Here is a 25,192-nt window from a genome sequence, read left to right on the forward strand (position 1 = left end):
CTAACAGAATTAAAAAGAATGATACACTGTGACTATTAAAAAAAAGTAAATCCAGATAAGGACAACATAAGAAAAAAAATACAGGCCATTATCCTTGAGGAACACATATGCAAAAATCTCTACAATGATATATCACCTCACACCAGTCAGAATGGCCATCATCAAAAAATCTACAAACAATAAATGCTGAAGAGGGTGTGGAGAAAAGGGACCCCTCTTGCACTGTTGGTGGGAATGTAAATTGATACAGCCACTATGGAGAACAGGATGGAGGTTCCTTAAAAAACTAAAAATAGAATTACCATATGACCCAGCAATCCCACTACTGGGCATATACCCAGAGAAAACCATAATTCAAAAAGACACATGTACCCCAGTGTTCACTGCAGCACTATTTACAATAGCCAGGTCATAGAAGCAACCTAAATGCCCATTGACAGACGAATGGGTAAAGATGTGGTACATATATACAATGGAATATTACTCAGCCATAAAAAAGGAAATTGAGTTATTTGTAGTGAGGTCGATGGACCTAGAGTCTGTCATACAGAGTGAAGTAAGTCAGAAAGAGAAAAACAGGGGCTTCCCTGGTGATGCAGTGGTTGAGAGTCCGCCTGCCGATGTAGGGGACACGGGTTCGTGCCCCGGTCCGGGAAGATCCCTCATGCCGCAGAGCGGCTGGGCCCATGAGCCATGGCTGCTGAGCCTGCGCGTCCGGAGCCTGTGCTCCGCAATGGGAGAGGCCACAACAGTGAGAGGCCCGCGTACTGCAAAAAAAGAAAAAAAAAAAAAGAGTAAAACAAATACCGTATGCTAACACATATATATGGAATCTAAAAAAAAAAAAAAAAAATGATCATGAAGAACCTAGGGGCAGGACAGGAATAAAGATACAGACCTACTAGAGAATGGGCTTGAGGATACGGGGAGGGGGAAGAATAAGTTGGGACAAAGTGAGAGAGTGGCATGGACATACATACACTACCAAATGTAAAATAGATAGCTAGTGGGAAGCAGCCACATAGCACAGGGAGATCAGCTCGGTGCTTTGTGACTACCTAGAGGGTTGGGATAGGGAGAGTGGGAGGGAAGGAGACGCAAGAGGGAAGAGATACAGGGATATATGTATATGTATAGCTGATTCACTTTGTTATAAAGTAGAAGCTAACGCACCTTTGTAAAGCAATTATATTCCAATAAAGATGTTGGAAAAAAAAAAGAGTCATACGCAATGAGGCGAATGGGATTTATCCTTGGGTTACAAGGATGGCTCAACATATTCAAATCAATTAATATGATACACTACATGAACAGAACGAAGGATAAATGTCATGATCATCTCAATAGATGCAGAAAAAGCATCTGACAAAAATTCAACATCCTTTCATGATAAAAACTCTCATCAAATTAGGTGTAGTAGGAATGTATGTTAACATAATAAAGGCCATATCTGAGAAGCCCACAGGTCTTTTATCAAAAAGACAGAAGATAATAAATGCTGACAAAGATATGAAGAAAAGGGATCTCTTGTGTACTGTTGGTGGGAATGTTAATTAGTGCAGCTTACTATGGAAAACAGTATGAACTTTTGTCACATAATTAAAATTAGAACTGCTGTATGATACAGCTCGTCCACTTTTGGCTATATATCCAAAGGAAATCAGTTATCTCATAGAGAGAGTTGCACTCCCATGTCATTGCAACATTATTCGCGATATAACAAAGACAAGGAAATAATCTAAGTGTCTATAGATGGATGGAAGGGTAAAGAAAATGTGGCATAAATGTAAAATGGAATATTATTCAGCCATAGAAATATGAAAATCCTGCCTTTTTAACTGTATAAATAGACCTTAAGGTCATTATGGTAGGTGATAAATCAGGCAGATAAAAATACTGTATGATCTCACTTATATGTGGAACATAAAAGAGTTGAACTCACAGAAGCAAAGAGTAGAATGGTGGTTGCCAGAGACTGAGGGGGTAGGAAAACTGAGATGTGAGAGGGTACATACTTTCAGTTATAAAATGAGTAAGTTCTGGGGGTCTAATGTGCATCGTGGAGACTATAGCAAATAATACCGTATTATATATTTGAAGTTTTCTAAGAGAATATATTTTAAGTGTTCATACCACAAAAAAGAGAAGACTATGTGATGTCATAGATAATTTAAATAGCTTGATTATGGTAATCATTTCACAGTGTATACGTATATCAAATCATCACATTATATACCTTAAATATGTACAGTTTTTATTTGTCCATTGTATTTGAATAAAGCTGGGAAAAACACAACGAAAATGGTGTTGATACACCTGAACATCCATATGCAAAAGACTGAAACTTGACCCAAACCTCACACCTTAAACAAAAATTAATTCAAAATAGATCGTAGATGTACATATAAAATGTTAAGGCCGTAAAACTTTTAGAGGAAAATGTAGGAGAAAATATTGATGACCTGAGATAGAAAAGAGTTTGCAGATGTGACACCAAAAGCATAAAAGATAAATAAAAATAATAAATTGGACTTTATCAAAGTTAAAATATTTAATTTGTGAAAGGTATGAAGAGAATGAAGAGGAAAGCTATAGGCTGCAAGAATATTTAAAAATCACTTATCTCACAATGTACTTATATTCAGAATATATAAGAGCTCTCAAAACTCACCAATAAGAAAACAATCAAAAAGTAGGCAAGGGCTTCCCTGGTGGCACAGTGGTTGAGAGTCTGCCTGCTGATTGCAGGGGACACGGGTTCGTGTCCCGGTCTGGGAAGATCCCACATGCCGTGGAGCGGCTAGGCCCATGAGCCATGGCTGCTGAGCCTGCGCATCAGGAGTCTGTGCTCTGCAACGGGAGAGGCCACAAACAGTGAGAGGCCCGCGTACCGCAAAAAAAAAAAGTAGGCAAAAGGATTGAACAAATGTTTAACCAAAGAAAATATATGGGTGACAAATAAGCACATAAAACGATGTTCATCATCATTAGCCATCAGCGAAATGGAAATTAAAGCCACAAGATACCATTATACAAGCTGTTAGAATGGCTAAAATAAAAATATCAAATGCTGCTGAGGATGCAGAGAGACTGGAAATCCCATGCATTACTGGTAGAAATGCAAAAGAGTATAGACAATCTGAAAACAATTTGGCAGGTATTTTTTAAAAATCAGTTTAAAACATATATTTGCCATATGGCTCAGGCATGCCACTCCTGCTTAGGCTATGATAATTCATCTTCATACAGCAACCTGGACATCAATGTTTATATCTTTTCTACTTATGATCTCCTAAAAAAGGGAGTAACCTAATGTGATCAACAAACTGAGGTCCATCTCTACAATAGAAAACTATTTTGCAATAAAAGGGAATAGATTATTAACATGAGACAACTTGGCATTTTTCTGAGGGAAAGAAGTCAGTCTCAAAAAGTTATATACTGTATGATTCCATTAGTATGATGATCTCAAAATGACAAAGCTGTAGTGATGGAAAAAAGATCCATGGTTGCTGGGAGTTAAAGGTTGGAGAGAGTGTGACTACAAAATTATATCACAAGGCAGTTCTCTGAGGTGATGGAACAGTTGTATCTTGGTTGTGGTGATGGCTGAACAAATTTATACATGTGTTAAATTTATAGAACTGTATACAAAACAAGTCAATTTTAATGTATGTTAATTAAATAAAATTTAAATTAGTGTAAAAAAAAGATAACAGATAGAACTAAAAAGAATGATACACTGTGACCAAGTGTGTTTATTCCAAGAGTCAAAAATCATTGACTATTAAGAAGTGTATTGGGGCTTCCCTGGTGGCACAGTGGTTGAGAGTCCGCCTGCCGATGCAGGGGACACGGGTTCGTGCCCCGGTCCGGGAAGATCCCACATGCCGCGGAGCAGCTGGGCCCATGAGCCATGGCCACTGAGCCTGCGTGTCTGGAGCCTGTGCTCCGCAACAGGAGAGGCCACAACAGCAAGAGGCCTGCATACCGAGAAAGAAAAAAAGTGTATTAATATATCACCATATTTAATATGTCAAAGGGGATAAACAGTGACCGTTTTAATAACTGCCAAAAGGCATTTGATCTAATTCAACACACATTTCAGGTTTTTAAAACTTCAATAAAATAGATATGGATGGGTGGTACTTAGATGTGATTTAAAAATATATATATATCTCAATACTATGACACGACTGGAGCTATAATAAATTGGTGATAGGAATGCATGATGTTACAGCCACTTTGGAAAACAGTTGGACAATTTCTTGTAAAGTTAAATATGTACTTACTATATGACCCAGCAGTTTCACTCTTAGGTTTTTACCCAAGAAAAATGAAATCATTTATCTAAACAAATGCCATATGTGAATGTTTATAGTAGCTTATTCATAATCACCCAAAACTGCAAACTAGATGTCCATCATCTGGTAAATAGATAAACAAATTGTGGAATACAATGGAACACAATTCAGCAATGAAAGGAATCAATTACTGATAAATGCAACAGTATGGAGGACTTTCAAATTAGTTAATACTGAGTAAAAGAAGCCACACACAGAAAGCTACCTGTTGTATGGCTCCATTTGTTTGACATTCTGGAGAATGCAAAATTATAGGGACCGATTGCCTGGGATTGGGGCAAGTGGATTTACTAGAAAGGGACCTGACAGAATTTTTTGTAGTGAGGAAAATGTCTATCTTAATTGTTGTGATATTTACTTAAATGGCAAATTTTACTCTATGTAAATTGTACCCCAGTAAACATGACCCTTTGAAAAATCCCCAGTATAAAGAGTGTCAGCTAAAGTATCAGAAACAATTCAGTAGTTGATTTAATTCAGTGGCTGGCTTTAAAAAATTAGCATATAGTAATGAATAATTTTCCTATAAACAAACAGTAGCCAGTTAGAATATAGTGGAAGGAAGCATCACATTTATCATTGTAACAAAAGAGATAAATGGAAATGCGTATTTAATTTCTGACCAAGAAGATAGAGTATTGTAAAGATGTTTCCTTAATCTGTGAATTGAATGCTATCTGAATATCAAAGGTTTTCTTTTTCCCCCCTCTTAAGACTGAAAGGATTATCTGGACCAAGGGTTCTCATTTACTTTTGGTCTCAGAACTTTACATTTATTGAGGACCCTGAAAAACCTTTATGTTATTGTGTATCTGCAAAATTACTGCATTAGAAATAAAAACAAAATTTTAAAACACAGGAATACACAGCAAACATCCCATTAGGCACCAGACTGATACCATCACATCACCACGCCTCTGAAAAACTTATGAGTGAAAATGAAAGAAGCATATAACTAAGAGTATTATGAAAATAGTGTTCATTGGAAGCATTTTTTTCACATATCACATTGTCAAATGTCAAAAATTTTGATTCAGTCGTGGGTTAGTGATGGTGATGGGGAACTGTTAACACTCATATTCACTGGTACATTGGTGCAATATTTTAGAGGGAACTTTTTGACAATATCAAAATTTTAAGTGAACATATTTTTCTTTAACATCTTTATTGGGGTATAATTGCTTTACAATGGTGTGTTAGTTTCCGCTTTATAACAAAGTGAATCAGAAGTGAACATTTTTGACCTTGAGGTTCCACTGTTTAGAATTCATTCATGGATACAGTTGCAAAATATGTACAAATACATGAAAAAGAATATTGGTTACAGCATTATTTTTGACAGAAAATTGGAGTCAAGCTTAATTGTCAGTTATGTGTAGGGTCTAGTTATGCTACAACAATTAATTACTATATTGTTAAAAATGATAAGGCTTTATAGGCGTTGGTATGGAAAGTTGTCAAAAGTTGAAGCAAAGTGCAGAACTGTGTATAGAATTGTTCTGTCAGTATACAGTAATAACCAAAAGGGTGTGTTTGTGCTTGTATAACCACTTCTTTTTTTTTTTTTTTTTTTTTTTTTTGTGGTACGTGGGCCTCTCACTGCTGTGGCCTCTCCCGTTGCAGAGCACAGGCTCTGGACACGTAGGCTTGGTGGCCATGGCTCATGGGCCCAGCCGCTCCATGGCATGTGGGATCTTCCCAGACCGGGGCACGAACCCTTGTCCCCTGCATCGGCAGGTGGACTCTCAACCACTGCGCCACCAGGGAAGCCCCCTATAACCACTTCTTGAAAGGATATACAGAGAACTTGATGGTGGTTACCTTTAGAAACAATGGGGGAGGTACACTTTCATTTTTCTTTTTATACCCTTCCATACTGTTTGCATTTCTTTTTTTGTTGAAATGTTTTGAAATTCAAAGGCACAAGTGCACTGTATGAATGGTAGGTAGAAATTATTAGAATGCTGGAGTCATTTGTTATTTCTTGGATACTGAAATCTAACCAAACAAGAAAGAAAAAAACCAAGAGGCCTTTGCATTTCTCTTGTTACCTACCTCTTTTAAAGAACAGTTTCTCTAATCAAACTTGACTTACTACTGTTCTCATCAGTTGTTCTTTCTAACGTCTGTGCCTTTATTTTGTACTCTTCCCTGTTTCGTGGGTCTTTCTCTTTTAGCCTCAACTGATGATTCCTATCTATCCCTCACAATCTAGCTGAAACACCATCTTCTCTATGAAGCCACCCCTGATCAGTTTTGTCAGACAGGATCTTTTTTTGAACCTTTAGAGCTATTTATAGCCATGTCTTCACTACACAAATATCAGGTATGATCTATATATGGGCCAGACAGTGGAAGTATGCTTTCATATGTTATTTCTCTTTACCTTATAAGGTATTATCTCCATAGTGCAAATAAGGGAAACCCAGATTCACAGAAGTTTAGTACCTTCCCTTACATCTTGGTGCTAAGAAGTAAATTTGAAAATCGGGCTTCAAGGCCAGACATCTTCTCTGGACTTGCTTCTTACATCAATTTAATAAAAAGCAAATGAATAATTAATTTTTGTGTGACCATTTCTTTCCTTCTAGACTTTTTGTAGTTTAAAAATTTTTTTGAAATAATTTAAAGCTTACAGAAGAAATGTACAAAGCCCTCCTGTTTACCTTTCATCCACATTCCCCAGTTGTTCATTTTACCTTTTGCTCCATTTGCTTTATCATTTCTTCTCTCTGTATATGTGTACTATGTTCCCAACATTGCCTTTCCTTAACTGCTTGCCCTTCCAGCTCCATGTTGAATCTAGGCTTCCAGTTATTTAAGTCTGATTGGTTTTGGTCTTATTAAACTTTATCCAGGTCTTGCCCTGTTACTATACTACTATACCTTTAACCTGAAACTTCATTGCAACACTGTTGCTGTTATGCTGTATTGTGGTATTTCAGAACCAAAATGCTGCCTGCCTCAGGAATCCAACTCTTCTCTGTGTCATTTCTCAGCACCATTAGTTATGATTCCTTCAGAATTATTTGCAAATTCTCATCTGCATTGCACCAATCTTTCAGTCCAGTCTGACGAAATACCACTGGGTGTATGTATTAGTCTGCTTGAGCTGCCATTAAAAAGTACCACAGATTGGGTGATTTAAACAACAGAAGTTCATTTTCTCATGGTTCTGGAGGCTTGAAGTCCAAGATCAAGGTTCCAGCAGGGTTGGCTTCCGGTGAGGCCTCTCTTCCTGACCTGCACATGACCACCTTCTGTTTCCTCACATGGCTTTTTCTCTGAGCACATGGCGGTGGGGCGGTGGGGGGCAGTGGGTGTAGATAGAGATCTCTGGTGTCTCTTCCTCTGATAAGGACACCAGTCCTATTGGATTAGGGCCCCATCCTTATGACCTCATTTAAGCTTAATTATCTGTGAGCCTCCTGAACCCTTACCTATGAGAATAATAATTCTTGCCCTGTAGGTTTTTTGTTTGTTTGTTTTTAAGAGATTCAGGTAAAATAGGTGATGTGACATAGCACAGTATAAATTAATGATTCTCAAACCAGGCTTGCATCAAAGTCATCTTCTTAAAAATAACTGTTTCTTTGACTTCCAGTCTGATAGCATAAGAGCCCTGCAGATCTGCTCCCTAGTATAACTGAGGAAAACTATTAAGAAACAACTATTTAGAGCTTTGGAAATGGTCCTAGGGTATACAGTAAATGCAGAGCTTCCTGTTGGAGCAAAGGTTTTCTTTCCAGGAGAAGCAGGATCAGGATTTCTCGTCCTGCCCCCAGCTGCCTGCTGTTATGGCTAAGTTTTGGGAAAATGTGTTGGAGAGGTAGGGGGCTACTGTCCAGTCACCACTTGTGGAACAGAGGCTCTACCTTGGTAACAGAGTTGCTGAGCATACTAGAGAACAGATCACCTTTTCCCTGTCTTATAAGATGGTAGCTCCATGTCAGGAGAGACAAGCTGAGAAGACCTCAGGTTGCTACCTATCCCCCACAAAATACTCAGTTGCTAAATGTGTTGTCACTCAGAAGAGTGTGCTGTTGTCCACACCTTCATCTTGAGAGCCCTGGTTCAGAGATTTTGCTTGGGGGTAGGGGTGAGAAGCAAGTCATGAAACAGTTCCTAATCTCTTCCTCAAGGCACTGACTTCATTTGCAGTAGAGCTGGAGAAGTTCAAACCTAAGGCTACTTTCAGAAACAGTGGAGATTGTGGTGAAAGGCACTTGGGAGATTTGTAGATTCAAAAAGATCCAGGCTAAACTGCAGGCCATTGAGCTTGCAGCAAGAACTGGGATAAGAGACAGCTGGAAGGAGACTTCCTGGGGACAGAGTTAATGTCAAGCACTGACCTGAAACTGCTCCTTCTAAGGAGCCTGAATTTGATTGGATTCCTCTGCAGAGCAATTTATGCCTGAAGCTGTCGTTTAAATCAGTAGAGCAATCAACTGGCAGTTAGTGGAGGTTAATAGCTGGGAGTAGTCAGGGAAAGTGAGTCCTGAAAGATTACTCTATGGCAAGATGACTGTGGGCATATCCAGGTTATGTCCCCCTGAGGACCAGCATCAGAGGCTTAACAGTGCAGGGGGCTGGGTGTGGGGTGGGATAGTAGACTTCTTTAAAATAAAACAGCAAGTTACTAAACAAACAAGCAAATAAAAATATAAAACCTCATGGGTGGGGGAGTATACCTAGAGTTGCTACAGAGTATTATATAAGATGTTGAGTTCCCAATAAAAAGGTAAAAGATGTGCAAACAAAAACAAAACCCAGGAAAGTATGGCTAATACACTGGAAAAAGCAGATAACAGAAACTGCCTGTGAAAGAGAACGGATGTTGGATTTAACAGACATAGACTTTGAAGTACCCATTATGAATATGTTCAAAGAACCAAAGGAAACCTTCATTAAAGAAGTAAAGGAAGGTATGATGACAACTAATATCAAATAGAGACAATCAAGAGACAGAAATTCTAAAGAAGAACCAAATGGAAATTCTGGAGTTGAAAAGTAACATAACTAATGAAAAATTAGTTATAGGGGCTCAATAGTAGATTTGAACTGGTGGAAGAATGAATTAGCAAACTTTCCAATAGATTGATAGAAATCCAAGGAAGGGAGAGAAAAAAATGAATAAAATTGAAAAGAGCCTCAGAGAAATGTGGGGTAACCTTTTTTTTTTACATCTTTATTGGAGTATAATTGCTTTACAATGGTGTGTTAGTTTCTGCTTTATAACAGAGTGAATCAGTTATACATATACATGTGTTCCCATATCTCTTATGTCTTGCGTCTCCCTCCCTATCCCAGCCCTCCAGGCAGTCACAAAGCACCGAGCTGATCTCCCTGTGCTATGCGGCTGCTTCCCACTAGCTATCTACCTTACGTTTGGTAGTGTATATATGTCCACGCCTCTCTCTCGCTTTGTCACAGCTTAATTAAGTGTACCACAGTATACATGAGAGTACTAGAGGAAGAGGGGAGAAGAAAAGCGGAAAAAGTATTCAAGGAGATAATGGCTGAAAATTTCTCAAATTTATTGAAAAACACTGACCTACATATACATCCAAAGAGCCCAAAGAACTTCAAGTAGGATTAATGTAAGAAAATCTGCAAATGGACATATCAGTGTGAAAATGTTGAAAATCAAAGACGAGAGAATCTTCAGAGCAGCAAGAGAGAAACAGCCGATTACTTACAGCCGACTTCTCATCAGAAACAATGGAGTCCAGAAGGTGGTAGAATAATATTGGGTTGGCCAAAAAGTTCCTTCTGTTTTTAAGTAAAAATAAAGGACACATTTTTCATTTTTACCAAGAGCTTTATTGAACAACGTATGCACCGTTTTGTTCCACTACCTTCTCCCATTTATCAGGCAACTTCATAATTCCATCTTCCTAAAACTTTTTACCTTTTTGAGCAAAGTACTGTTCCAGGTGCCTTTTATAGTCTTCCAGGGATTGAAATTTTTTCCATTAAGACAGTTTTGTAAAGACGAAAATAAATGGAAATCCGAAGGTGCAACGTCTGGTGAATACAGCAGATGAATCAAAACTTCCCAGCCAAGCTGTAACATTTTTTGCCTGGTCATCAAAGAAACATGTGGTCTTGCATTATCCTGATAGAAGATTATGAGTTTTCTGTTAACTAATTCTGGATGCTTTTCATCAAGTGCTGCTTTCAGTTGGTCTAACTGGGAGCAGTACTTGTTGGAATTAATCATTTGGTTTTCTGGAAGAAGCTCATAATAGAGGACTCCCTTCCAGTCCCACCATATACGTAACATCAGCTTCTTTGGATGAAGACTGGCCTTTGGTGTGGTTGTTGGTGGTTCATTTTGCTTGCCCCATGATCTCGTCCATTCCACATTATTGTAAATATCCACTTTTCATCACCTGTCACAATTTGTTTTAAAATAGTATGTTTTCGTTACGTTTAAGTAGACAATCACATGCAGAAATACTGTCAAGAAGGTTTTCTTCGCTTAACTTACTGGAACCCAAACATCAAAGCGATTAACAACCAAGCTGGTGCAAATGATTTTTAACACTTGATTTGGATATTTTGAGTATGTCGGCTGTCTCCTGTGTGGTATAATGTTGATTGTTGTCAATTAGTGTCTTGTTTTGATCTCAGCTTCAACTGGTCTACCTGACTGTGGAGCATCATCCAGCGAGAAATCTCCAGCACGAAACTTCACAAACCACTTTTGACACGTTCGATCAGTCACAGCACCTTCTCCATACACTGCACAAATCGTTTTTTTGCGTTTCAGTTGCGTTTTTACCTTTCTTGAAATAATAAAGCATAATATGCTGAAAATGTTGCTTTTTTTCCTCCATCTTCAGTATTAAAATGGCTACACAAAAATTCGCCAACTTTGATAAGTTTTTTTTATGCACGCTGATATGACAGCTGTCACAATATAATCTTAACAAAATTGTTTCGAATGAAGTTAAAGACAACTAAGCGCTACTAGAGCCAGCATACGGAAAAAAACAATGAACCTTTTGGCCAGCCCAATATATTCCAAGAACTCAGAGATGAATACTGTTAACCCCAATTTTTTTATATCCAGCAAAGCTGTCCTTTAAAAATGAAGGTAAAATACTTTGCAGATAACAAAAACTGAGAGACTTTGTTACTAGCAGACTTGCCTTGCAAGATGGCTAAGGGAAGTTCTTTAGGCTGAAAGCAAGTGACCGCAGATGGTAATTTCAATCCGCATGAACAAAGAGCACCAGTAAAGGTAATGATGTAATTTTAAAAGAGAGTGTATAACCACATATATTTTTCTCCTTTTTTCTTAAAACTGATTTAAAAAGCAGTTGTGTGAAATAATGTATATACAGTAAGTTCCCTACATACGAATGAGTTCTGTTCCAAGAGCATGTTCGTAAGTCCAGTTTGTTCATCGGTCCAACAAAGTTAGCCTAGGTACCCAACTAACAATCAGCTATGTAGTACTGTACTGTAATAGGCTTATAATACTTTTCACACAAGTAATACATAAAAAAACAAAAATAGAAAACATTTTTAATCTTACAGTACAGTACCTTGAAAAGTACCGTAGCACAATACCACAGCTGGCATACAGGGGCTGGCATTGAGTGAACAGGCAAGAAGAGTTACTGACTGGAGGAGGGGGAGGAGATGGGAAATGGTAGAGCTGAAGGATCATCAGCAATAGGGGAAGGAGGGCAAGCTGCAATTTCACTCACACCTGACGTTGATGGCACAAGTTCTGATTCCTTGCTGGATTCAATTCTATCTTCCCTCTTGAAAAAACGACCCAGTGATGTCTGGGTAGCTCTTTTTTTTCTCATCATGTGTGACATGGTAGCACTGGATTGCATTCTGAACAGCTGCTGCAACCTTCGTGTACTGTTCTACATTTGGGTGATGTGCCTCAAAAACTAACTGCCTCCTCAAATAAAGAAAATGCCCTTGCTGTTTCCTGCATCATGAATCTCTTCAGTTCTTCAGTTACTTTTTCTTCCTCTTGTTGCTCCACTCTCTCAGTATTTTTACTTTTGTTTCCATTGTTATTGCTTGGCGCTTCTTAGCGGTACCGGCTACATCACTGCTGCTTTTATGCTTGCTTCTGGACATCCTGGGCTTGAAATAAAGATACTGTACTACTGTACTGTATGCAGTACTGTACAGTAAAGTATACAAAAACACAACCACTTGTAGAGGATGCATACACATGACAATTTACACCAGACACATGAACTAGCTTACATGATTAGACATGTGAGCGCATGTTCACATCTTTGAAAGTTTGCAACTTGAAATTTTGTGTGTAGGGGACTTGCCGTAATGAATTCTTGGGCCTATAGAAATGTAACGTATTTGAAATGTATCTGCTAATAACAGCTCAGGAGGTGAGTGGGAGCAAAACTATCTTAAGCTAAGGAAGTAACTGTAGATGATAAAGTAATAATTATAACTGTGTTGTTGGATTTGTAACATTAACATGTATAACAACAATATGATAAAATGGGGGGGAAGGGAATAGAATTATATAGCATAACAGTTCTATATCTCATTGGAATTAAGCTAGTGTAAGTCTGAAGCTGATTCTAAGTGAAAGGGTATGGTAAGCCCTTGAGCAACTACTGGGGGAAAAAAACTAAAAAAATACAGTGAAAAAAATCACTAAAGAAATTTAAGTGCTTCATTAGAAAATCAATGCAAAAGAAAGCAGTAAAAGAGTAATAAAGGAATGAAAGACATGAGACAGAAAATGAAAAATGGAAAAGCAGTCATCACTCCAACTATATCAGTAATAACACTAAATATGAATTAATTAAACAGTCGAATTAAAAAGGCAGAAATTGTGAGGCTGAATCCAACTATATGCTCTCTATAAGAGACATACTTTATTTATTTATTTATGGTTGGCCGCGTCACAATGTGGGATCTTAGTTCCCTGACTGGAGATCGAACCCGTGCCCCCTGCAATGGAAGCGCAGAGTCCTAACCACTGGACTGCCAGGGAATTCCCTGAGACATACTTTAAGTTTAAAGATACAAATACACTGAAAGTATAAGGATGGGAAAAGATAAACAAGTAGCAACCACAAGGAAGCTGGAGTGGCTATAGTAATATCAGAAAAATTAGACTTTAAAACAAAAAAGGTTACTAGTTTTGAAAGAAGCAAAACTATCTCTGGCAGGGCTTCCTTGGTGGCGCAGTGGTTGGGAGTCTGCCTGCTAATGCAGGGGACACGGGTTCGAGCCCTGGTCTGGGAGGATCCCATATGCCATGGAGCGGCTAGGCCCGTGAGCCACAACTACTGAGCCTGCGTGTCTAGAGCCTGTGCTCCGCAACGGGAGAGGCCACGATAGTGAGAGGCCCGCGCACCGCGATGAAGAGTGGTCCCCGCTTGCCACAACTAGAGAAAGCCCTCGCACAGAAACTAAGACCCAACACAGCAAAAATAAATAAATAAATTACTAAACTCCTACCCCCAACATCTTCTTAAAAAAACAAACAAACAAACAAAAACTATCTCTGGCAGACGACATGATCTTGTATGTAGAAAATCCTAAAGAATGCACTAATAAAATATCATTAATAAACAAGTTCAGTTCAGCAAGGTTGCAGGATACAAAAATCAATGTATAAAAATCGATTGTATTTATATGGATTTGTCATGAACAATCCAAAAGTGAAATTAAGAAAATAATTCCATTTACAATAGCATTAATAAATACTTACGGGCTTCTCTGGTGGCGCAGTGGTTGAGAGCCCGCCTGCCGATGCAGGGGACATGGGTTCGTGCCCCGGTCCGGAAAGATCCCACATGCCTGGGCCCGTGAGCCATGGCCGCTGAGCCTGTGCATCTGGAGCCTGTGCTCCACAACGGGAGAGGCCACAACAGTGAGCCTGCGTACCGCAAAAAAAAAAAACAACAACAAAAAACTTAGGAGTAAATTTAACAAAAGAATTGTAGAACACTGCAAACTACAAAACATTGTCAAAAGAAATTAAAGATCTAAGTAAAAAAAAAATTGTGTTCATGGGTTGGAAGAGTTAACATTTAAGGTGGCAGTACTCCCCAAATTGATCTACAGATTCAGTGCAGTTCATATTGGAATCCCAGCTGACTTCTTTGTAGGAATTGACAAACTGATTCTAAAATTCACATGGGATAGCAGTGTATCAAGGTGAGTCAAAACAATCTTGAAAAAGAATAAAATAGGACTCATACTTCCTGATTTTAAAACTTACTACAAAAAAGATACGATTGTGTGGAATTTGGCACAAGGATACATTTATGGATCAAGGGAATAGAATCGAAAGTTGAGAAATAAAACTATAAATATGTGATTGACTGATTTTCAACAAGAGTGTCAAGACTGTACAATAAAGAATAGTTTTTTCAGTAGTGCTGGAACAACTGGTAGCCACATGCAAAATAATGAAGTTGGACATTTACCTCAAACCACATAGAAAAATTAACCCAAATGGATGACAAACCTAGATGTAAGAGATAAAACTCTTGAACTCTTAGAAGGAAACTGAGGGTTAAGAATCCCTAAGTATGGCACTAAAAGCATTGAGCAACAGAAAAAGAAATTGATTAATTTGGATTCCATCAAAATTTAAAACTTTAGGTGCTTCAAAATTCATGAGAGGGTTTTTTTTTTTTTTTTTTTTTTTTTTTTTTTTTTTTTTGTGGTACGCGGGCCTCTCACTGTTGTGGTCTCTTCCGTTGCGGAGCACAGGCTCCGGACGCGCAGGCTCAGCGGCCATGGCTCACGGGCCCAGCCACTCTGCGGTATGTGGGATCTTCCAGGACTGGGGCACGAACCCATGTCCCCTGCATTGGCAGGCGGACTCTCAACCACTGCGCCACCAGGGAAGCCCCATGAGAGGGTTTTAACAGTAGATTTGACCATCAAGAAAGTGAAAAGACAACCTATAAAATGGAAGAAAATATTAACAAATCATGTATCTGACAGGGACTTCTATCTAAAGAACTCTTAACAGCTCAATGGTAAAAAGACAACACAATTTTAAAATGGGCAAAGAATCTGAATAAACATTTTTTATGGAGGATATGTAGTTGGTAAATATGTTAAAAGACATCTATCCCACTAGAATGACTAGAATCAAAAGGTTGTGATACTTTGCTCTACACCTGAAACTAATACAATATTGTAAATCAGCTGTATTTCAGTTTAAAAAAGTTGTGATGGCAGGTGTTGGTGAGGATATGGAAAAATTGGCAACACTTGTATACTGCTGATAGGAATGTAACATGGTGCAGCCACTTTGGAAAAATAGTCTGGCAGCTCCTGAAATGATTAAACAGAGTGTATAGGCATATATCCAAGAGAAATGAAAACATAAGTCTGCATAAAAACTTGTCGACAAGTGTTTATGGAAGCACTAGTCATAATAGCCCAAAAGTGGAAAGAACCCAAATGTCCATCATTTGATGAGTGGATAAATATAATGGAGTATCTCCATACAATGGGATGATATTATTCAGCCAAAAAAAGGAATAAAGTACTAATATATGCTGCAACATGGATGAACTTTGAAAATACTGTGCTTAGTTGAAGAAGCCAGGCACAGAAGATCACACGTATTCTATTCACATGAAATATCCCGAATAGGAGTGATAGCTTTTTGAGGTGGTGAAAATGTTTAAAATATTACAGTGGTGTTGATTTGCACATAATTGTGAATATACTAAAAGACACTGAATTGTACACTTTAATAAAGCTGTTAAAGTAACCATTTGACATTCCTGTGGGGTGGGTCTGAGCACGTATATGTTTAAAAGATTGAGCTATTGAAGTAACAGAGCTCTTTATAGTCAGCTGAGCTCATCTGTTCCCTCCCTCCCTCTTATTTTTGTAGAAGTCATGACTACCCCAGGAAGAGAGAACTTTCGCCTGAAAAGTTACAAAAATAAGTCCCTGAATCCTGATGAGATGCGCAGAAGGAGAGAGGAAGAAGGACTGCAGTTACGTAAGCAGAAAAGAGAAGAGCAGGTAAGTCCTTTACCCTTAATTAATTTCTCTTAAAGAACTTAATGTTTCTTTTTAATCCTGACAGCACTGTCCTGTATTTTAATTTTAACAATGTTTAATACATATGTTTGTGTGGTGTATATCCCCCTCCCAACTATAAAATCAACATGTTTTAGGGGTAGGGGAGTGGAGGTAATGAAAAGCAGAATACAAGAATGAAGAAATCTCTCAGGTTCTCATGTTCCCAACTACTATTTAATATTTTGGGGCTTCCCTGGTGGCACAGTGGTTGAGAGTCCGCCTGCCTACGCAGGGGACACGGGTTCGTGCCCCGGTCTGGGAAGATCCCACATGCCGCGGAGCGGCTGGGCCCGTGAGCCATGGCCTCTGAGCCTGCGCGTCTGGAGCCTGTGCTCCGCAACGGGAGAGGCCACAACAGTGAGAGGCCCGCGTACCGCAAAAAAAAAAAAAAAAAATTTTGGCCTATTTGTTTTATTTTTCTAGAGCTCCAACTTCTTTAGGATTTTGTGTGTTTATTAATGAATTCTCAAGTGACCAACAGAACATTGCTTTTCATTCTGAATTTTAATCTGAAAATTTATAAACGTACAAAAATAAAGAATGGATAATGAACCTCATAAACCCACCCTTTGGGTTCAGTAATTATCAACAGTTTGCTGTACTTGCTTTGTGTCTTTCTATCTTTATGTTTCTTTATTAGGTAGTATTTTAAACAAAATTTCAAGGAGTAAGTCTTTTCACCCCTGAATTCTGTATTATTCATAAGGACATTTAGGACAAGGATTTTTGATCATTTTTAACCTGAGAATGTCTACAGGAGAATCTGAGACTCAACTTCTCTTTACCTTTCTCTTAAAGCGCTTAGGACAAATGGTCCATCCCTTTTGGCAAGAAAATTTAAAGGCAGAACACTTAGGTGACTTTTTTTGCTAAGGCTTGAGCTTGGAAGGACCATTTGACCCCCACACTATGAAAGCTCCATAAAAGGCAAGTGAATGAGTCAGAATCCTTCATACCTGAGAAATAAGGCAATTTGTTATAAATAGTTTACAGTTATAGTGAGTTATTCAACATACACTGTTCTTTTGGGTAACACTGCACTAGATAATCCAATTATTTGAAGTCCAGGAGTGCATTACAACCTCAGTGTTTTATTTGTTTGGGCTGTAGATGTTTGAATCACTTGATCATTATTACTATTGGCGGGAGGGCAATGAGTTTGTAATATTGTAATAGAGTTTATATTAAATGCAGCAAATTAAGTTATGAGTTCTTAACATTCTGCTTTACTGTCTTTGAAAGCAATCACTTATTCATAAAAGGATGAGTTTCTCTTGGTTTCTTGTTGCATCTTTATTCATCTCTGTGTCTTATTCGAAGTGGAACCTTTTCTTTGCATGAGCTTTTATTTAGCTTCTATTTTGGGGGTAAATTTCAGGTATTACAACAGCATTATTTTATATTTACACGTAAATGTGAATACATGTATGTACGCACACAAGCACAAGTATAGGTCTGAATATAACCACTAGCTTATACATTATATTTGGCATAAAGGCATTTGAAGATGTAGTAATGACAGTCTGCCATTAACAGTGTTTATTTTATACTGTTTCTTCTTGGTGACAGGGAATTCATGTTATTAGACTTCATTGTAAAATTTATATAAACAAAAAGTAAGTTTTTCATATTCAGTTGCCTGAAGGCAGATGCTCTGTCAGGTCGCAAGTATGGCCCCACTTACCTGACTAAAAACATTTGTAGTTGAAATACTGTCATCTTCATTGTATGTGTCTGAAACTGCTAGGGCTTTAATAGGTTTCTGTGATAAGTTTCTGGAATATTGCTCTATTTAAAATCTTAATTTTGTTGTTTCATATGTGCCATGTTATGTAAGGAGAACTGTAAAGCAAATCAGCCTTCTTAATATCACAGCAGTACTTGTTTCACACCTAATTTGTAAAATAGTAAACATCAGTAATATACAGATTCATTTAGGTACTGTTTATCTTTCTGCAGTTGCTTAGTCATCTATCTGGAAAAGTCACAGGCTTAGGCCAGCTGTGCAGCTAGATTCGAGGGTAGTACAGGAATTGATGCTGCCAAGTACACAAAAGATAACTGCATCTTTTAGAGCTTTCCTTTCAGCAGACTAGCACTTAATATTTGTTATTTAGGCAGCACTGTATAGTTGACCTTTATTTATTTGACACCAGCAGACCAAACTAAAATTTATTTTTTGGCAAAAATTTTACTAGCTGATGTCATTCTGATTGAGCCAGTTTAATAATTTTTTATGTATAAAAAGATGAAATTTGCATTTATTATTAAAATATTTTGAATTAAGCAGACTCTTGCTAACTCAATGTGTGTAGGTAACATAATGATGCTAAGAAGTTTGTAAAAACCATAGTGATAAAGAATGGAGGCTTGATTGATGTTTTTAGTTACAAGAAATATTTTGTGAAGTAAGCAAGTTGATAAAACTTGTGGACAGCCAACTTTTCCCACTGAATAACTTGTTTACAATTTCAGTCAACATGTAGTCTGTACATGGTATACAAATCATGATTATTTTGGCCGTTTTTGTCTTTTTTAAAATCTATTTTTTTGAGACAACAAAGGATGGACTTTGAAGGCATTATGTGGAGTGAGATAAGCCAGACAGGGAAAGACACATGCTTATATGTGGAATCTAAAAACAAAAAACAGTAATACCCAAACTCATAGAAAAAGAGATCAGACTTGTTATCAGAGGTGGATGATTGGGGGAGGGAGAATTGGAGGAAGGTGGTCCAAAGGTACAAACTTCCAGTTATAAGATAAATAAGTATGAGGGAGGAATGTACAACATGACTGTAGCTAACACTGGTGTATGATATATAGGAAAGATGAATAATTTTTTTTTCTTTCTTTCTATTGTATCTATATGAGAAGATGGATGTTAGCTGAACCTGTTGTGGTAGTCACTTCATAATAAACGTAAATCACACCATCATGCTGTATACCTTGAACTTATATAGTGATGTATGTCAATTATTGCTTAATTAAACTGGTCAAAGAAGCAGATGAAAACAAACCAACCTACTTTTCTCTGAATAATACATGTACATAGTTGAAAAAATTAAATAGTCCTAAAATACTTGAAACCAAACCAGCAGTGTTCTTGGTCTCATTCCCAAGTAAACCACTTTCAACCTCTCAGCTATTCAACGTGGTTTATACTGCTACATTTCTGAGTAATATGTGTATGTTACTATATGTCTTTATCAATTTAAAGTATTATCTATTGATGTTCTGTTATAGTAGGTGAGGATTTAAGCTCTTAAACCACTCTTTCCCTCACCTGTGTATCTTCCTAGTGTAGAGTTATATAACAGTATGTAAGAATTCACTGCTGAGCTGAATAGTATACTGTGGTTACATTTCCTTTCTTTTTTTTTTTTTGTGGTACACGGGCCTCTCACTGCTGTGGCCTCTCCTGTTGCGGAGCACAGGCTCCGGACGCGCAGGCTCAGCAGCCATGGCTCATGGGCCCAGCTGCTCCGTGGCATGTGGGATCTTCCCGGACTGGGGCACGAACCCGTGTCCCCTGCATCAGCAGGCGGACTCAACCACTGCGCCACCAGGGAAGCCCTGCATTTCCTTTCTTAATACTTTGTTTTTTCCTGGGGTTAATTGTCTCATTTTTTAACTGCTTGGCTTTCTTCTAATTCCTGGCTGTCTTCTCTGTCCTACAGTTCTTTTAAATTATTTTTGTCTGATTTTCTACTTGGTTAAACTCTCAGATAATTTCAGTTCTATTTCTTTACTCTAGAGACCTTCATCTTATATTTGTTGTCCTCTTGCTCCAGTCGGTATTGTTTATCCTGTGGGCTTGTTGCATAGCTGTAGTCTTAGGTGATTTCTTAACTTCTTTTCTTGTCATCCTTGTGATGTAAATAGTATTGTGTTTTTGATTTTAAATTCCATCATACCATATTAAGGACCCTGCCTGTGAATATAAGTTTTGCCATTACCAGTAGATGTAATTTTAGTGATTAGGTTTGATTTTTGAGTCATGTAAATGTTTTAAGTAATTGTAAAACAAAACTAAATCAACATGAGGGAGGCTATCCTTAAAAATAAAAGTAATTAAAGGACGCTTACTGTGTATCATGCTTGTTGTGGTTAAACTACATAGAAAGGAGTTATTTAATAAACTTTAAAATATGGCAATATGATTAATTATCTATATTGGGATATATCGTGAGGACAAAAAAGTATAAACAAATCTTTAACTGCTTTTTGTAATCATATAGGATTGATATTTATTCTGAAACTATATATTGTTATATATAAATAGAGCAAATAAGTATTTATGTATTTATATATAGTCCTAGCCACATCAGTCAGACAAGAAAAAGAAATAAAAGGTATCCAGATTGGATGGGAAGAGGTAAAGCTGTCATTATATGCAGATGATATATGATATACTCTATATAGAAAACCCTAAAAACTCCACACAAAAACTTTTAGAACTAATAAATGAATTCAGCAAGGTAGCAGAATACAGGATTAATATACAGAAATCTGTTGGCATTTCATTGCACTAACAACGCAATATCAGAAAGAGAGAGTAAAAAAACAATCTCTTTTAAAATAGTGTCCAAAAAAAAAAAAAAACCTAGGAATAAACCTGACCAAGGAGGTGAAAGACGTATACCTTGAGAACTATAAAACATTGACGAAGGATAATTGAAGACGATTCAATGAAATGGAAAGATATCCCATGCTCTTGGATTGGAAGAATTAGTATAGTTAAAATGGCCATACTACCCAAAGCAATCTACAGATTTAATGAGATCCGTATCAAATTACCCATGACATTTTTCACAGAACTAGAAATTTTAAATTTATATGGAACCATAAAAGACCCAGAATTGGGCTTCCCTGGTGGCGCAGTGGTTGAGAGTCCGCCTGCCGATGCAGGGGACATGGGTTCGTGCCCCGGTCTGGGAAGATCCCACATGCCGCGGAGCGGCTGGGCCCGTGAGCCATGGCCGCTGAGCCTGCGCGTCCGGAGCCTGTCCTCCGCAACGGGAGAGGCCACAACAGTGAGAGGCCCGCGTAACGTATAAAAAAAAAAAAAAAAAAAAGACCCAGAATTGCCAAAGCAATCCTGAGGAAAAAAAACAAAGCTGGAGGCATAACCCTCCCAGACTTTACACAGTACTACAAAGCTAATCAAAGCAGTGTGGTATTGGCACAAAAATGGGCATAGATAAATAGAGAATAGAGAGCCCAGAAGTAAACCAACACACCTATGGTAAATTAATCTTCGACAAAGGAGGCAAGAATATACAATGGAGAAAAGAAATTCTGTTCAACAAGTGGTGTTGGGAAAGCTGGACAGCCTCATGTATTGATAAATCAGTGAAGTTAGAACAGTCCCTCACACCATATACAAAAATAAACTCACAATGGCTTAAAGACTTACATATAAGACATGATACCATAAAACTCCTAGAAGAGAACATAGACAAAACATTCTCTGATATAAATCATACCAATGTTTTCTTAGGTCAGTCTCCCAAAGCAAAAGAAAGAAAAGCAGAAATAAATGGGACCTAATCAAACTTATAAGCTTTTGCATGGCAAAGGAAACCATAAACAACAAAAAAAGACAGCCTACATAATGGGAGAAAATATTTGCAAGCAATGTGACCAACAAGGGCTTAATTTCCAAAATATACAAACAGCTCATACAGCTCAACATCAAAAAAAAAACCCAATCAAAAAATGGGCAGAACTTAAATATACATTTCTCTGAAGAAGACATACACATGGCCACATACGCATGCACACACACACACACACACACACACAGTCACAATGGAATATTACTCAGCCATAAAAAGAATGAAATATTGCCATTTGCGGGAACATGGATGGACCTGTAGAAAATCATAGTTAAGTGGAGTAAATCAGACAGAAAAAAAAGACAAATATATGATATTACTTATGTGAAATCTCAAATATAATCCAAATGAATCTATATACAAAAGAGAACTCGACTCAGACATAGAAAACAAACTTACGGTCACCAAAGGGGAAAGGGAGGTAGGGGAGGGATAAATTAGAAGTATCGGGTTCACAAACTACTATACATAAAATAGATAAGCAACAAGAATTTACTGTATAACACAAGGAACAACATTCAGTATCTTGTAATAACCTATAATGAAAAATGATCTATCTTTAAATCACTTCGCTTTATACCTGAAAATAATACAATATTGTGAATCAGCTATACCTCAATTAAAAACAAAACAAAACAAAAAACCAGACATCAAGCATTTGATGACAGTAATCTCTAGAGATGGGAAACAAATGAGGTGAGCTCTACAACTTGCCTCAGCTTGCTGCCTGAGAGTTTCCAAGTTTCAACACAGGGAGGGGAAACTAAGGCAGAGCCCATAGATTGCCTGAGTTGAGACAGAGCTGAGTCCTGGGACACCAAAACAAATGGAGTTCATAGGATGGAATACCAGGAAGGACAGACCTTTATACATAGAGAACTGGAGATCTTCAAAGGATTTCCTTGAATATTCAGCATGTACTGATCACATATGTTTGAGGAAACTACCCAGGGCTGGAGAAATACCCAAATGGATTAGAGGGAACAGTGCCTGGCATTTATATAGGGCTAAGAATAGTGCCTGTTCCCCTAGCCAGACTGGAATAATACTTGGGGCATTAGGTATTCAAGAGAGTCTTGCTTCAGTAGTGGAGATTAATTAGCCATAGACTTAGTACTGCTTCAGACCTACCTAGTAAATCATAAAAGCAAGATCCAAGAAGATCAAACTGTTTCCATATTACTTAGCTACATATCAGAACAATGCCCAAGAAAATTTATAGGAATACAAAAATATCCAGTACCCAACTAAGTCAAATTGACAGTGTCTGGCATCCAAACAAAGATTACCAGGTGTACAAAGAAGTAGGAGAACATGATCATTAATCAGGAGAACAGTCAAGTAATTGTACTATGTTCAAAACGTTAAGTAGAGGCATAGAAGATAGAAAAATGACTCAAATTGAACTTCTAGAGAAAAACTACGATGTCAGAACAAAAATACACAGATAGGACCAGTGGTAGATTGGAAATTGCAGAAGAGAAGATTAATGAACTTCAAGGGTTAAGACTAGAAACTATCCAAAATGAAAAAGAGAGAAGAATACACGCGTGTGCACGCATGCACATGCGCACGCACACACGGAAGAGCAGACATCAGTGAGTGATGGGACAACTTATAAGAAACCTAATACATGGTTTGGGTCCCTGAAGCAGAGGGGAGAGGGTGGAAGAGAAAAAAATGTTTGAAGAAATAATGGCTAAAAACTTTCATAATTATTGAAAACTATAAACCCACTGATCCAAGAAACTCAGTGAATTCCAGCCACGAAAGACATGAAGAAAACTACACTATGGCATGGTATAGCCAAACTACTTATAACCAGTCATAAAGAGAAAGTCTTAAGAACATCCAGAGAAAACAATCGTGTTATATAAAGAAGAACAAAGATAAAGTTGACATCACATTTCTCATTAATAGTGTATAATGCAAGCCAGAAGACAGCAGAAAAACATCTTTAAATTACTCAAAGAAAGAAACTGTCAACTTTAAATTCTGTAGCTGGCAAAAATATTTTTCAAAAACTATGGTGAAACAAAGCTGTGTTCAGGCATACAAAAACTGAAAAAATTCATCACCACCAGATCTGTACTACAAGCAATGTTGGAGGGTGTCCTTTAGACCAGGGGTCCCCAACCCCTGGGCTGCAGACCGATACCGGTCCGTGGCCTGTTAGGAACCAGGCCGCACAGGAGGTAAGCGGTGGGCGAGTGAGCGAGCGAGCGAGCGAAGCTTCATCTGCCACTCCCTACTGCTCCCCGTTGCTTGCATTACCACCTGAACCATTGTCCCCCCTGCCCCAGTCCCTGGAAAAATTGTCTTCGGTCCCTGGTGCCGAAAAGGTTGGGGACCGCTGCTTTAGACAGAAGTTAAATAATGCCCTGAATTACTTTGAAGTAAATCCCAGACATCAAATTATTTCATTTACAAATACTTCAGTATGTATCTCTGAAAGATAAAGGCTTACCAGAGTAGTAGTTTTATTGCACTTTGCTTTATCATGCTTCACAGATACTGTGTGTGTGTATGTGTTTAATAAATTGAAAGTTTGTGGCAGCCCTGCATCAAGTGTGTTGGCATCATTTTTCTAATAGCAGTCGCTCAGTTCGTTCCTCTATGTCACATTTTGGTAGTTTTCACGTTTCAAAGTTTTTCATTATAATTGTATTTGTTATGGTGATCTGTAATCAGTGATGTTGCTTTTTTTTGATATTGGAAAAAGATTATGACTCGCTGAAGGCTCAAGTGATGGTTAACGTTTTTTAGCAATAAAATTTTGTTTTGTTTTGTTTTGTTTCGGCCGCACTGCGCAGCATGCAGGATCTTTTAGTTCCCCTGACCAGGGACCGAACCCGTGCCCCATGCATTGGAAGCACAGAGTCTTAACCACTGGACCGCCAGGGAAGCCCCAGCAATAAAGTATTTTTAAATTAAGATATACATTGTATTTTTTAGGCATAATGTTTTTGGGCACTTCCTATAATATACTGCAGTATAGTGTAAACATAACTTTTACATGCACTGGGAAACCAAAAAATTCATGTGACTCACTTCATTGTGGTGGTCTGGAACTCAACCTGCGATATCTACAAGTCATGCCTGTATTATCATACCTGAAAAAGTTAACAGTTC

The 25,192-nt window shown here is 37.9% G+C and overlaps 1 protein-coding gene across 1 annotated transcript in view; it reads left to right on the forward strand.

The window, feature by feature from the left end:
• Positions 1 to 25,192, forward strand: part of KPNA1 (karyopherin subunit alpha 1) — a 79,141-nt gene that overhangs the window by 17,936 nt on the left and 36,013 nt on the right. Inside the window, exon 2 of the mRNA XM_065876913.1 lies at positions 16,246 to 16,379. Within this exon, the coding sequence (XP_065732985.1) occupies positions 16,251 to 16,379 (129 nt within the window). The 5' untranslated portion in view covers positions 16,246 to 16,250. The remainder of the gene's footprint in view (positions 1 to 16,245; positions 16,380 to 25,192) is intronic.

This window comes from Phocoena phocoena, chromosome 4, assembly GCF_963924675.1.
Source record: "Phocoena phocoena chromosome 4, mPhoPho1.1, whole genome shotgun sequence".
In the NCBI taxonomy this organism is placed as follows: Eukaryota; Metazoa; Chordata; class Mammalia; order Artiodactyla; family Phocoenidae; genus Phocoena; species Phocoena phocoena.